The sequence below is a fragment of the Lutra lutra genome, chromosome 1 (assembly GCF_902655055.1).
Source record: "Lutra lutra chromosome 1, mLutLut1.2, whole genome shotgun sequence".
Taxonomy (NCBI): domain Eukaryota; kingdom Metazoa; phylum Chordata; class Mammalia; order Carnivora; family Mustelidae; genus Lutra; species Lutra lutra.
This window is the reverse complement of record NC_062278.1, coordinates 130719798-130734978: the sequence shown is the minus strand read 5'-3', so window position 1 is coordinate 130734978 and position 15181 is coordinate 130719798. Positions and strand designations below refer to the sequence as shown.

The 15181-nt window shown below is 40.1% G+C and overlaps 1 protein-coding gene across 2 annotated transcripts in view; it reads right to left on the bottom strand.

Moving 5' to 3' along the window:
• The window catches only part of RYK (receptor like tyrosine kinase), a 96540-nt gene that overhangs the window by 51874 nt on the left and 29485 nt on the right, over positions 1 to 15181 (bottom strand). For both annotated transcript variants that reach the window (XM_047736633.1, XM_047736642.1), the window contains exon 2: positions 11517 to 11638. In XM_047736633.1, coding sequence (XP_047592589.1) covers positions 11517 to 11638 — 122 coding nt within the window. The remainder of the gene's footprint in view (positions 1 to 11516; positions 11639 to 15181) is intronic.

The following is a 15181-nucleotide window of genomic DNA, read 5'->3' as shown; positions in this document are numbered from 1 at the left end:
CTCTGCAGATCCACCCACTCCACAGATTACAAAGCACAATTTCTCATAGAATATCTCTAGTCTAGCTCTTACCATAAAGAAAGTTTATGTTTGGATACCTATCTTATTTCTGCATCTATTTCTCAAGTTATTCAGAATCCAGAAAGGAAAAGAGGTGATTACAAAGATATAACTGGAACACCAGTATTAACTATCAATACCTGGCCTACGTAGTGGCTGGGTGGCTCAGTCGGTTAAGTGTCTACCTTCAGCTGAGGTCATGATCCCAGGGTCCTGGGATTGGGTCCCACATTGGGCTCCTTGTTCAGTAGAGAGTCTGTTTCTCCCTTTCCTTCTGCCTGCAGCTACCCCTATTTGTGCTCGCTCTCTCTCACTAACTCTCTGTGTCAAATTAATAAATAAAATCTTTAAAAAAAAAAAATAACTAACCAGCATCAACAAATACTGTCCTATTGCTAGACTGATGGTCACAGAAGAAACAGCTCAGACTGTAAAACAAGAGCTGAAATCCGGAACAGCTGCCATCTTCACGGCCTTCAATGAGGACTTTTATTTCACATTACTCTTTGTACAACCTGCTGGGGTCTTGATAAGAACAGTACCCCTCTCCCACTCAGTGGTCACAAGGCTGATTTTGGTGAAGAGCTAGAATTGGCAGAAGCCAAGGAGCAATGAATGGGTTGGGAAAAGAGTGGTAGGAAGGTTTACGAAACCATTCTTTAATAAACTTAACTAGGAAAAACAGAACCAGTTTTGGGGTGGGGGGAGGTGAGGACAGATTCTGAGCCTTTTCTTTCTTTCTTTCTTTAACGGGAGGTATTAAAATGTGTTGGGTGCCTGGGTGGCTCAGTTGGTTTAAGCGACTGCCTTCGGCTCAGGTCATGATCCTGGAGTCCTGGGATCAAGTCCCGCATCGGGCTCCCTGCTCGGCAGGGAGTCTGCTTCTCCCTCTGACCCTCTCCCCTCTCATGCTCTCTTATTCTCTCTCTCTCTCTCTCAAATAAATAAATTTAGTAAATAAATAAATAGGTAAATAAACAAATGTATTTATATGCTAATGAAAAAAGCCAAAGAAATGGGACACAACAACGATAAAAAGAAACAAGAAAAGAGTATCATCCTAGTTTACAGAGAAAGGGATAGGCTGGGGCAAAGGGTGTCCACCCATGGATAAGAAGCATTCATGCCAACGAACTTAACTCCCCCTGAGTGGGTCTCTTTTCACACTTTCATACTTGAATGTCCCTGAACACTGTAGGGGTATACAAATATCATATTACTACTTTGCAGTAAGATACACATACAAACAATTGTTCAAGTGCCACGTTCACAACAAAGAAAAACGTTCTTGGCGCTGCATATCACTGACTTAGTGGTACCTTGAGCTAGAGTGTGTTCACGCTTACCTTAGTACGTCACAACACTGTCACTGCCACCAGGGGGTGCAAGAGAGCTGGCTACACCGAGGTTGAGTTTGGGCCAAGAAGGAGCAGGCTTTCCAGCAATACTCAACGACTAAGAAAATGGACTTGCTATATTCCTAAATCCATGCTATCTTTGAATAGGGCAGCACATGAAGGGCAGGTGCACAAAAGAAATTAGGCAAGAATTGGACTGGATCCATGAGACTGTGTGACCCTTACATAAATGAACTTTTCTGAGCTTCAGTTTTTGTAAAACGGAGCTACTACAATGCATTAGGAGGATCAAGTAGGATTAATTAATACAACACGCCCATCACAGTCTGGCACAGGTCCCTCTGATAACCGCAGACCCCAGTGGCATCAGTCGTTCCAGAGTAGCTACCCTACCGCCCCACTGCATTCCCCATAAGCACCAGCTTACTACTGATCCGACATTCTGACACAAGCCTTCTGTGCTCTGCCAAGAACACTGCTGTAGCCGTTCTGTTCTGTCTTCCATCCCAGGGTCCTCACTATTCTAAAACCACCTCCTACACTCTTAGGCTTTTCAAAATTGTCTTCCCCACCTTCTTCTGCAACCTGGCTTTCCTCAGAAGTCTTCTCTTCCCCTATCATTCAATTCTTACAACACCTGACCCTCAGGGCCCAGACAGTAGGGTCAGCATTCCTTTAGGATCATTAGGTCCAGACAAAATCCCCTCTATCCTGAAGCTCACGAATTCTACTCAAGATGGCTATTTCTCATAGCATCAACATCAACAACAGACAAAAACTTTTTTAGAGGCCTTGGCCCTTGGTTCACTTTGTCTCCTGCCATCTTCCTGGTGGCTTCAATATTAAGTATTCAGTATTACTACATAATAAAGAATTACTCCAGAACCAGAACAAATGCACAAATCCCAATCAAAGATCCTATCACTATTTCTGATCCCTACAAAACCAGTCCTTTGTCTCCACCACTCTGATTCAGCCAACATTTATGAAGCACATCTGTAAGCCAAGGGCTGTGCTCAGAGCTGGAATGCAATGGCTAATTCAGCTATTTCCCTCCTCTCCAGCTCAGCCAGTGACTTGGTTTCACATTCCCAGGGCTAGGGCTCCAAAGGTGCCTATGTTACTGACACACTCATACTGGCACCCTCATACCTCAGAAGGGTGCACTAGCACCCTAACGATCTCTAACTCTACTCCTGCCCAGCACTGCTGGAGGATCATATCTACCATTGCTGAAGGAAACCACTTCCCTGGAGAGAAGGGTGCTTCTACACAAAGATGACCTCCAGGCTCAGGGCTGGCCCTTAAACCTGTCAGCAAGCCCTTCTTCACAGACTACTTTCCCTCCCTAGTCAACTCATTTCAAATATCACAGGACCTCACCACTCCACCACCTGCTGCCCTCACCATTTCCTCACTCTTCAGACAATGTCCTCATCTCCTTTAGCTAGCCCACAGGAACCTCCTTTCTGTCATTCTTTACAGCATCAGAGGTCTGTCAGAGCACTCAACCTCTGTACTCCAGTCCCACGGAAAGCTATAGCCTCCTCTCCAAATGAACTCTCTTCTCTGAGTATACTAGGTTCTAGTCCATTTCATCACTGATGGGATCTCGTATCACCCACTGGTCTCTCACTCTCTTATACCTTCAACTTCTCCAATATGCCCAATTACCTACTAGATGCATATATATTATAATCTTACAGCTCTCAAACTTAACACATTCAAGGCCATATGCATGTTTCCCTATATTTGCTCTTTTATTCTAGGTCTCAGTTATTGTAAGCAGAGATACAGCTAACCAGAGACCAAAACTTCTAGGAAAGCAGAGACTGGCAAACGGGGTCAAAGGCCCTAATGGCAATGCAGAGGGCAGGAGACAAAATTAGCACCCGAGTATCTCGGAGAGGCAAGGGGGAGAGAAATGAGCTTGTGAATGGAGCTGGATAGGAGGACTGAGAAGGCTGACCCTCTGGCTAGAAAAGCAGGCTGGAGGAATAAGGAGTATGAAAGCACGGAAGACTGCCCTTTGCTGGCTCCCTTTCTGAGGGACTACCTAAACATGTAAGGCATTCACAAGGTGATTCTCCTCTCTCTGAAATCCTTAGGATACTAATTTTTAAATTAGTTTCTGGGGGCAGAGAACAAACTGCCAGTTATCACTGTCCAATTTTCTTTATTTTGCCATATATTGATCTGTGTGGAATCTCACTTGCCAGTGATCCTTTGAAGAACAGATCCGTTCTAAAGCTAACATTCATAATCTACTAGAACAAAGGAAATCTGAACAGCAGTTGTTTATCAGAGAAAAGAGTGAGCCAAAATATTTCAGAAAAGAAGCCGGAGAAAATATAAATATTTGAATAAGCTAAAAAATAAACATTTTTGGTAATCTTCCCTTACTTGGAAACAAATGGCAATTGCAAATAGCTGATAAGTAAAGCGATTTCCTTCTGGAACATGGTACAGATTTAAAGTGAATACATTTGCCTATAGCCATATAGCTTTTTAATTTCTCTGAATTCACCAGAAGTGCTACCTTTTTCACAGAAATCCCACTCTGCAGGAGATACTGCTTTCTGGCCCCCGGAGCTGCTGTAGGAACTCTGGACAAGTTCCCTGCAGACCGTCCTGACAAGGATGAAGAATTCCTGAAACCAGAGAACAGCTACAGAGTGGATGTGAGTTGGGGGAATATTCTGCTATATTTTGGTATATTTTTGCCTTCCAGATACCTAAAATATCTACTGACAATTAACAGATACAGTGGCATGCTTCTTTCCCAGATATCAGAGAATGTTCTGGACCATACAAGAAACTAATTATTTGTTAAAACCACCTAGTAGTCTTGGCTTTTTTTGATCATGTGGTCTTGTGAAAGAGAAGAAATACGAGAGTTCTCATTCCACCTGCAAATGCAATTAACCAATAGCATTTAACAACTACTCACTAAGGTTATGTGACACAAATGTCAAGAATAAGATACAGCTTCAGCCTCTCAGAAGACCACAGTCTATTTGGAAAGACAAAACAACCAAGTAAACACTGAAAAACAACACTATTGGCAAAAGCTTTGATGTGTGAAAACTAATATTAAAATATCAACAGTGTGAACAGACATATCAAGGAGAGCCTGGAGATCTTTGGAAGCAAATATTTTACCTCCCAGCATACCTTAAAAAGTAAGAACTGAGAACTTCTGATAACGTGTTAGCCCTTAGGAGCTGTGGCCTTCCTCCAGAAAGTTCATGACTGCATCCCAGAGCCAACAGAATCAGGTGAAGAGCTTTCTGTGTGTTCTCAGGTGAAGAAGCCATGTCTCTCTTGCCCCTTGTGTGACCTTCCCATTTCAAGACACCTCTACCTCCTTTGTCTTTTGCTTCTACTACCTTAAGCAAGTCCCTTCCCAAATCTGGGTCTTATTTTTTTTTCTCATAATAACTGATCGATAAACTAAATTATAACCATATAATGTATTTTTTAGTGATTTGAAAGAAAAAAAAATTCAACTCTATCTGCAGTGACAGAGAAACTTTACCAGGATATGTTGTTCAATGCTCTGCAAACTGCAGAAAGTATACAGTATGTTACTTGTTAAAATACACACACACACACACACACAAAGATGCTTATCTGTGTACAGACTATCTTTAGAATGGGAGACAGGAATCAGGTAACAGTGGTTGCCAATGGAAGGGCAATTCAGTGTCTAGATTGGCTGGGGATGGTACCAGCAAAGTTAAGAGGACTTATTTTTCACTGTATACGCCTTATGCCTTTTGAATTTTGTACCATACGTATACATCATTACCCAAAAGATCAATTTTTAAAACAAACGAAGTCCAATTACCCAACTGTGTTAAAATTACCAAAGAGATTATGACTTAAAGTCAGGATTAGGAGTTGCAATGGTGGCCAAAGCCTGAAACTGGATTAACACAAACATATTCCTTAGATTTTTATTATAAAATATTTTAAGATAGAAGATGATTACTTTCCCATATGTTGTAAATCCTGTTACAGATGAACTTGTGAAATTAGTTTAGCTATATACTCAATCTGTGAACTCCCTTCATGTCTCCAAATTTTTAACTTTATTCACAGTGAAATACCTGACAAATCGCAGCTGGACAACTGGTGTCAAGTACTCAGCCTATGTTTCACACATCTAGAAACGGGAAATTCCCCATTCCTAATACATTCCAACTTTAAAAAGCTCTAACTACTCAGAAGACCCCCATTTGTTGAGCTGTGCCCTGTGGCTTCTATCTATGCATCTCTTCTGTAGTCAGTAGAACACCTGTATCAAAGTGCCAGGTGCTATACACCAGGCACAGGGAACACAGAGACAGAAGAAAAGAAGTTCCTCCCTCTGAAGTGATTTGCATCTAGAAGGGAGATAGAAAAGAAGATCAACCATTACAATACTCTTAATAGAGTATGACAAGGGCCATGAGGGAGGAAAGACAAGGGTGCCGTGGGTACAGAAAGGAGCACCTGACACAGCCAAATGAGAGGTGACACCAGGTCTGAGATTTAGGAGATGAACAGGAGTTCATGAGGTAAAGAATGGGGAAAGGGCATTTCTAGCAGTGCAAACAGCAGCAATGTAACTTCCCGGACATTCAAAAAATTACCAAACAAAATGGCACTAGTCAACTAGCTGAAGAGGAAGTAGAAAAGAAAGGCAGAATCAAGATCATAAAGGCTTCCTAAGAAATCAGAACTTTATTCTGGTGGCAACTGAGAGCCCCAAAGTAGTTTGGGTGGGTAGGGCATATGGGGTAAGATAGAGCAGCAGCACAGCAAGAAGTCAATCCAGAGGCAAGGAGACTGGTTAGAAGACTATTTCCATCTCTTGTTAAGAAACAATGAAGGCCCAAACTACAGATGGGGCATCAGATCCAGAAAGAAGGAGGTGAATTTAAGGTATAATTATCACAGACAGTCAAATGGACTTGGCAGGTATAGCGGAACTGTCTGACCCCTTCTAGGATTCTGGCTAGATGTGTAAATAGGTGGTGATGCCCTCCAGCAAGTCAGGAAACATCTTTCTGCCTTACCAGGAATATCATACCAGCAACAGTAGTTCAATGTGCACTAATGATGATATTTAAAACCTGACACAGAAGTAGTTTAGAAATTATTCGTGAATGGGCGCCTGGGTGGCTCAGTGGGTTAAGCTGCTGCCTTCGGCTCAGGTCATGATCTCAGGGTCCTGGGATCGAGTCCCACATCGGGATCTCTGCTCGGCGGGGAGCCTGCTTCCCTCTCTCTCTCTCTCTCTCTCTCTGCCTGCCTCTCTGTCTACTTGTGATCTCTCTCTGTCAAATAAATAAATAAAATCTTTAAAAAAAAAAAAAAAGAAATTATTCGTGAAGAATTTGGAAAGTCCATAGACTATACCAGGGCACCTCCTGACCCAACCTGTGCCCAGGGCAGTACAAACGTGTGTGTGTGTGTGTGTGTGTGTGTGTGTGTGTGTGTGTGTATACACATCATATATATACACATATACACATGTATGTGTGTGTATATATATGTGTGTATGTATGTGTATATACATATACACATACAGATACATACATGAATATATATATTCATCTGAACCCTTTCCTCTCTCCTCTCCTCCACTCCAACCTCCTCCTGTAACAGGCTCTTAAAACTCCTCAGACATCCACTATCAGCAATATCAGATCCCTGAAACTCACTCCAAATAAAAACATCCAATCTATGTGTATATCTGAAAAAGAATGATTAAGGTTTAAATCTGTTCAATTCTAACTGCCACATGCCACACTGCCTTTTTCTTCACAAGTTACTACCCATATACTTGCCCAGGAACCATTCTCATGATGTATCATTATTTTTCCTTAAGTGGGCCCAGAAATAATCACACCCTAGTCAAGGTTAGTAGAATAGTAGATTTTCTATTTCATTAGATTTTTCACTACTTCAAAATATGTATATCGTTTGTTTTTATATTTATCAACATTATAAGTAGGAAAAGTAACAAAGGATTAAATATCAATTTTTTGGAGACTATAAGAAGCTTCTCTGACTTAAAGATGTTCACAGAACATAGGATCTCAGAGCAGCAAGGGAACTTAAAATTCAAGACCAGCTACTCCACAAATGTTTGAATTTCCATTCCCTCTACCACATTCCCACCAAATATTTACCAAATGTGGATCTGACTCTTCCAGTGAGAAGGAACATACTAATCTCTTCGACAACACTGGCTAAAAAGTGAAAACTAATTCTAAACACAGATGTAGAAACTAGTAGTTGAAAGCATAATAAGGAATGGAATTTTTTAAATATAATATCACAAAATCTCCCTACAATTACTTATTCATTATTAAGGAGAAAACTTTACTGTGGAGAATCCTGTGAATTGAGTGATCAGAGATCACCAATAATGGGGCAAGTTGACATCATGTGCACTGTGAAGGACAGCATTTTTGTGGTGTTACTAATGAAGAGATGTTCCTGAATCTAATCACAAGAAAACCTCAGACAACTCAAACTGAGGGGCATTCTACAAAATAACTGGATTGTGTGTTTCAAAAATGTCAAGGTCAAGGCACACAAAGAAAGGCCAAAGAAATGTTCCAGATTAATAGAGGACTAAAGGTACATCAACTGCCTGCATGATCCTGAATTAGATAGAAAAAAGAACTATGAAGAACATCATCAGGATAACTGATGAAATGTGAATTCTGTACTTTAGATAATAGTACTATATCAATATTAATTAAGTTTCCTGATTTTGATCACTGTCCTCTGGTTATGTAAAGAATGCCCTTATTCCTAGAAAATATACATTGATTATTTAAGGCTAAAGGGACAGGATGCTTGCAATTCATTTTCATACAGATCAAGAAAAAAACTGTGTGCATGAGGGTGGGGAGAAGAATGAATGATAGAGTAAGCAAATGAAGCAAACCAGTAACAATCAGTGAATCTGGATAAAGATATAGGAGAATTCTATTATTCTTGTAATTTTTATGTTGGAAATTATATCAAAATCAAAAGTCACCCCACCCCTAAATAATAAGGTCACATAATGTTGTATAAGAACACTGGAAAATGGGGGCGCCTGGAGGGCTCAGTGGGTTGGGCCGCTGCCTTCGGCTCAGGTCATGATCTCAGGGTCCTGGGATCGAGCCCCACATCGGGCTCTCTGCTCAGCAAGGAGCCTGCTTCCTCCTCTCTCTCTGCCTCCCTCTCTGCCTGCTTGTGATCTCTGTCAAATAAATAAATAAAATCTTAAAAAAAAAAAAAAAAAGAACACTGGAAAATGTGTTAGCACAGTTTCTTTGAAGAGTTCAGGTGCCTACTCATTGAAACCAACGTATCTCAGATTAAAATGTCTCATATGAACTTTTTTTGAATTATCTGTACCTTTTGGCACTTCAGCATATCCAGGTTTCCATTTACTAAATGTTCTTAATTGTTTCACATAAATTTTCACTCTTGACCTCTGTTTTTGCAGTTTTTACCATAAAGAGATAAACCCACCACTAAAAAAGTAGGCCCATATTTGGATACCCCAAAGCAACAATGTTGGATGGTTCAGGTGCTCCAGACGACGAGGCATATATGTTTTACCAAGAATCCAAGCTAAGTCAACTTTAATCGTATTACTGCAGCTATATTTTAATGCCTATATGTATATACATATAATGTTTCTGTAATGTATGCTTCAACCTATATATATATAGTTGATACTTAAGTAACACCAGTTTGAACTGCACAGGTCCATTTACTTGGATTTTTTTTTAAGATTTTATTTATTTATTTGACAGAGAGAAATCACAAGCAGGCAGAGAGGCAGGCAGAGAGAGAGGAGGAAGCAGACTCCCTGCTGAGCAGAAAGCCCCATGCGGGGCTTGAACCCAGGACCTGGGATCATGACCTGAGCCGAAGGCAGCGGCTTAACCCACTGAGCCACCCAGGCGCCCCTACATGGATTTTTTTTTTATACTGTAATACCCTAAATGGATTTTTACTTCCTTATGATTTTCTTAATATTTTCTTTTCTCTAGCTTACTTTATTGCAAGAATTACAAATATATATAACATATAAAATATGTGTTAACTAACCATTAGTAATTAAGTTTGGGGGGAGTCAAAAGTTATATGTGGAGTTTCGACTATGGGGGGGCATCGGTACCCTATCAGTACCCAATATACCCTCATGTTACTCAAGGGTCAACTGTAATAATAATAATAGTTATATAACCATTTTTACTCATCTGATTAGCAAACAACTATACTTAAGATATTTAGTGTTAATAAGTGAATTAAAGAAGTAAGCACCCCTATTCATTTGATAAGGAGTGCTGGTTCACTGGTACCATCTTGAGAGAGGGAAGAGAGAAATATCTTGGCAATGTCTACCAAAATTTTGAACACTCACACTCTGACCCTGTGATTTCACTACTTGGTGACAAATTACTACTCAAAAATAACTACAAGTGCACAAAAATTTCTCAATGTATGTATACATACACACATATATATACATACATACATACACCCAAGTACGCATTCGCACACATATATTTTCTGTTTCTATATTCATCAATAACAAGTAGAAACAGCAACAAAAGACAAACTACCAAGTTTTTTCCCCAACCCCGTACAATGGATTTTGCCTGCCAGATGAAGTGAAGTAAACGATCTCTAACAGTGAAAGGAAGCATTGTTTGAAATAGTGAAATGCTATCAAAAATCTATGTGTCAATGAGGCACTTAAGAAATAATCATATATCCATACAATATCATGCTATCAAGCCATTAAAGACAAGTTAAATAGAGAGAAATGGAAAGATGCTAAAATATAGTGTAAGAGGAAAAATATCATATAATATAGGTATGATAAAATCCCCTTTTTGTTTAAAAAAATTTTTTTAATGAGTGGTGAAGTATACCAAACTATAAACAATGATTACTTTGGGGTGTAGATCTACAAAGTCTCAACAGTTCTAAAAATAATTCTACTAATACTTGAATTTTCCTAATACTCATTACTATTTTCTAAGTAGATAAAAAGATCTATATTAAAGTCATCAAATTTAAACGACTTTGCAACAGATATCAGGACAGACACCACTTTATAATTCTTTAAAAAAATAAAACTCAAAGAGATTTTAGTAGCAAAACTATTTTTATTTCCCAAATAAAATTCTATTGTTTATTATAGTGTTAATAAAAGAAATTAAAGTTGATTAGAGGAGATGGGCTCTACCCTCAGCCCCCACTCTTTGACCTATGAGAAAATTTATCATGTTCAGGGAATCTAGTCAGTCAGAGAAAATGTGAAGAATTTAGCAACAATAAGCCAAGCAGTAAGTCCCTTACCATTAAAGGAGCTTAGCCACAGCTCATATGGGTGCCTGTGTCTGCTATATTCCATTTTTACCATTTCTCCATAGATGGCAGAACTTTAGCCATTACATCAAACAGGTCCAAAGCACCTATCCCATCAATTTCCCCATCCTACACTCCTATTAGTTCACAGTAACAGTAGTCATTAGCAGGTCCAAATGTTCCCTCTTCAAACTAGATCCGCATCCCTGCTTGAAAAGCCTGAAAGGATGTAAATGTTCTATCATTAGCTAGTCACATAAATGATGGCTACCTTCATTTTAAAAGGACTTGAGAAAGTCTAACAGAATAGGATACAGAGGGGTGCCTAGGTAGCTCAGTTGGTTAAGCATCTGTATTCAGCTCAGGTGAAAGGATCCCAGAGTCCTGGGATCAAGTCCCACAATAGGCTCCCTGCTCAAAGAGGAGTCTGTTTCTCCCTCTCCTGCCACTCCCCATGCTGTGCTCTCTCTGTCAAATAAATAAATAAAATCTTAAAAAAAAAAAAAAAAAGAATAAGCTAAAGATTTAAAACATTAATCTGAAAAGACCCAGTGCTGCTGCTATAGCCAACCACCCACAGACCCTTTTATACAGATGGTAGCCCATCCCTAAGATATAGATAGCCCTTAGATGGTAGCCCATCCCTAAGATATAGCCCATACATGGAGCTCTGGGCCTGAGTGGTCCTGTCTTGGCATCTCTGGTTGACCACTCTCTTACCTTGGACTTTGCATGCCAAGTGAAGTGCAGGAAATTTGTCTCACTGGGTACTAACAGGTTAAAGGATAGAGCATAGTGACTAATAAGGTCATTTCTCACATAATAAAGTTCTGCATCAAGACCTAGAAAAAAAGAGAAAAAAGAATTAAACACCTAAAATGCACTCAAAATCATTAACCATCAGTATTTCAAATACTAGTAAGAGTGGAAATAATATGGAAATACAAATGTACATCATAAATGTCTCTCACATATTCTGTCTAATGAAGCAAACTGGGCTATACGGTCATCAATAAAAAAGAAGAACCTGGGACTCAAAACAATTAAGTAGTTATCCAACTAAACACAGGTGTGCTAGATCCAGAACTCTGGGAGTCACTCCGTCTTCTGAGAATCAATGTAACTTTCTTTTGGACACAGTCCTTCTCAGAGTTCTTCCTACAAACAAGAACCCCTTCTCCCCTCAAAATTGATGGAGATTTAGGAAAAGAGATTCAAGGTGCCTGGGTGGCTCAGTGGGTTGAGCCGCTGCCTTCGGCTCAGGTCATGATCTCGGGGTCCTGGGATCGAGTCCCACATCGGGCTCTCTGCTCAGCAGGGAGCCTGCTTCCCTTCCTCTCTCTCTGCCTGCCTCTCTGCCTACTTGTGATCTCTCTCTCTCTCAAATAAATAAATAAAAATCTTAAAAAAAAAAAAAAAAAGGAAAAGAGGTTCAAAATAGAAGGAAGAAAGACATGTAATTTTGTGAAAACATTAGTTTGAGCCACGGCCTCAAGACCCCAGCCAGAGATGACCTCCCCTTCCTCACAGGCAAAGACATCCTGGCCACTCACTCTGACAGCATTTACCATCATACACTCACCCTAGTTGCCACACCAACACATGCCCTCTCCCCTACCTAGACGACAAGGTAGAGAACAGCAGATTTCTCCTCATATTCTCAGGACACTTCTCTGCACAAAGCAGATGCTCAGAAAACACCAGTTAAACAAGTCAGTTCCACAGATAAAGCTGAAATAACCAAGACACCTGAGAAATGCTGGAAAAGCAACTTCCAAATTTCACTCACTCCCATATTATCTTTTCCATCAGGGCCACATCCAACCTCCAACATACACCATGTTCTTCAATTCTTTCATTCCCCTTCATCCTACCTGAACTTAACATTTTCCTTTAACACTGATTCATTTTTTTTTTAAAACAAAAAATTTTATTTTTTTAAAAGATCTTATTTATTTATTTGACAGACAGAGATCACAAGTAGGCAGAGAGGCAGGCAGAGACAGAAGAAGGGAAGCAGGCTCCCTGCTGAGCAGAGAGCCCAATGTGGGGCTAGATCCCAGGACCCTGGGCTCATGACCTGAGCGGAAGGCAGAGGCTTTAACCCACTGAGCCACCCAGGTGCCCCTTAAAACAAAAATTTTAAAGGCAAAGTTTAATTACTATCTTGAGTGGAAAATTAGTAATTATTGTGAAAAAAATAAGGTAGCAAAAAGAATTACTTAAAGGGAAAACAAAATATTACTAAATTTTAGCTAAATACTGGTGCCTAGCAATGCAGTGAGTGGGCTTGAGTCCAGTTCACTATTTACAAAAAGCAAGTATTTGATATATGTAAAGAACCAAATAGAAGCTTTCTCCATGATAATCCAAAAGAACTGAATAAATAAAAACAGGGTTACTTTCTCTCAACCGATCTGCTGTTATATAAAGTTGTGTCTAGGTGTCCCTCTAGTAATGCATGACATATATATTCCACACATTGGAGGGAAAGGGTACAGGGGAGATCAACCAATTAGTGAGTCTATACTGTGAACCTGAAACCTTATGGTATGAAGAGGTCAAGACGGAGATCTCGCAGTCATAGTTGGAGACCAATATTATTTCAGAAAACAAAAGATCAAAAGAGAAATTTAGTGTGGATATTCTGTCACCAGCTGGACTCTGAAACCTGACCTTTACTGCTCACCTACATGTACTCACTGACCTTCTTCCACATTTTTAAGCTCTTCTTTCCAGCTTATCTTTTAACTCAAGCCAAGAACCCACGGGCACAGCATCCCATGATGGAAACCAAAACTACCTCTCAAGCAAAAATGACAGGCCAGCCGAAGCTCTGGCAGGCCCAGACCACCCAGACCAGTTTGAGCTCAAACCCCAACTCACACCTGCACAGACGGAACACTGAATGACAGTTACTTTTACCTCACTAGAATGCTGAAACCTTCCCCCCAGGAGGAGCACAAGCCTCATTAACATAACATGTAATGTAGGTATAGGCCTTTTTCCTTAAGGCGCTTGCACAACTTTATGCTCACCTCTACTTACAGTGACAAAGTTCCCCTTTCTTAATATTCATCCTAACCCTAAATAAAAGGAACCCATTAACCCTTGCTTGGGGAATCAACTTTGGAAGTTATTCCTGGTGATCTCCTTATTTGCTGCAAATAGTTTCCTTTGTGTGACAACTCTACCTAGTATAGTCTCTCCCTCACCAAGGTGCCAACTCAAGTTATTGTGGTTACAATATTCTTTGAACAATGTAATTATGGGACATAAAACAAAGGGGTTGTAGAGGCTCTTTTAAGCAACAGGTTTGGGCAATGGAAACTTGAGCAAGGCAAAAGGGCCCACAGAGACCACTGGGCTGAGAGCAGACAGGCTCATTAAGTGACCCACCTTGAAATAGCCATAAGCCCTAAGTGACCAACTGCAAACAGGCACAGTTCCTCAGATTACCAAAAATGGAAAATTCCATTTGCCCCCACTCTCCCTCACTCTGCCCTCACCACTGTGGCTCCTTACCACTGCCAAGCGGCAGTTTCCCTTCTGCAGTCCTGCCTGGCCATCCCCTTGCAGTGTACTCAATAAACTTCTATCTCTTTTGTTCTGCCTTGGGTGTATTTTTTCACTGCCCCCCCACCGCCAGCCCCCACCCAATTGGGACACCCCACAGTTAGTGCCCCTCATCTGATTAACACTCATGTGGGTGTTAATCATGAGTTAAACCATATATATTTTTAAAAAATGGATTCTAACTAGACATAATATAGGCTACCTTCTTAAATATTATAAAAAGGAAATTAACTAAAGATAAGGATAAAGCCAAAAGATAATTATTTAAGACTGATGAAAGTTAAACCCTTTGCAAAACTGATTAAGAAAAAAAGAAAGAAAACACTATCAATATTAAGAATGAAGAGGAAACATTGCTACAAATCCTACAGATGTTAAAAAAAATAGAATCTTACTATGGACAACTTTATGACAATAAATTCAGTAACTCAGATAAAACAGAAGAATTCTTGTAAAACACAATTTAGTAAAATTGACAAGAAGTTGTTAAAAATCCAAATAATAAAAATATCCCCACCAAGGGGCACCGGGGTGGCTCAGTGGTTAGTTAAAGCCACTCCTTCGGCTCAGGTCATGATCTCAGGGTCCTGGGATCCAGCCCCCGCATCTGGCTCTCTGCTCAGCAGGGAGCCTGCTTCCCTCTCTCGGCCTGCCTCTCTGCCTACTTGTGATCTCTGCCTGTCAAATAAATAAAATCTTAAAAAAAAACAACAACAACAAACCCAAAGCTCTGGGTCCAGATGAATTCTATCAAATACTTAAGGAAGATATAATACCAATCTTGCATAAACTTTCAGAAAATAGTCAAA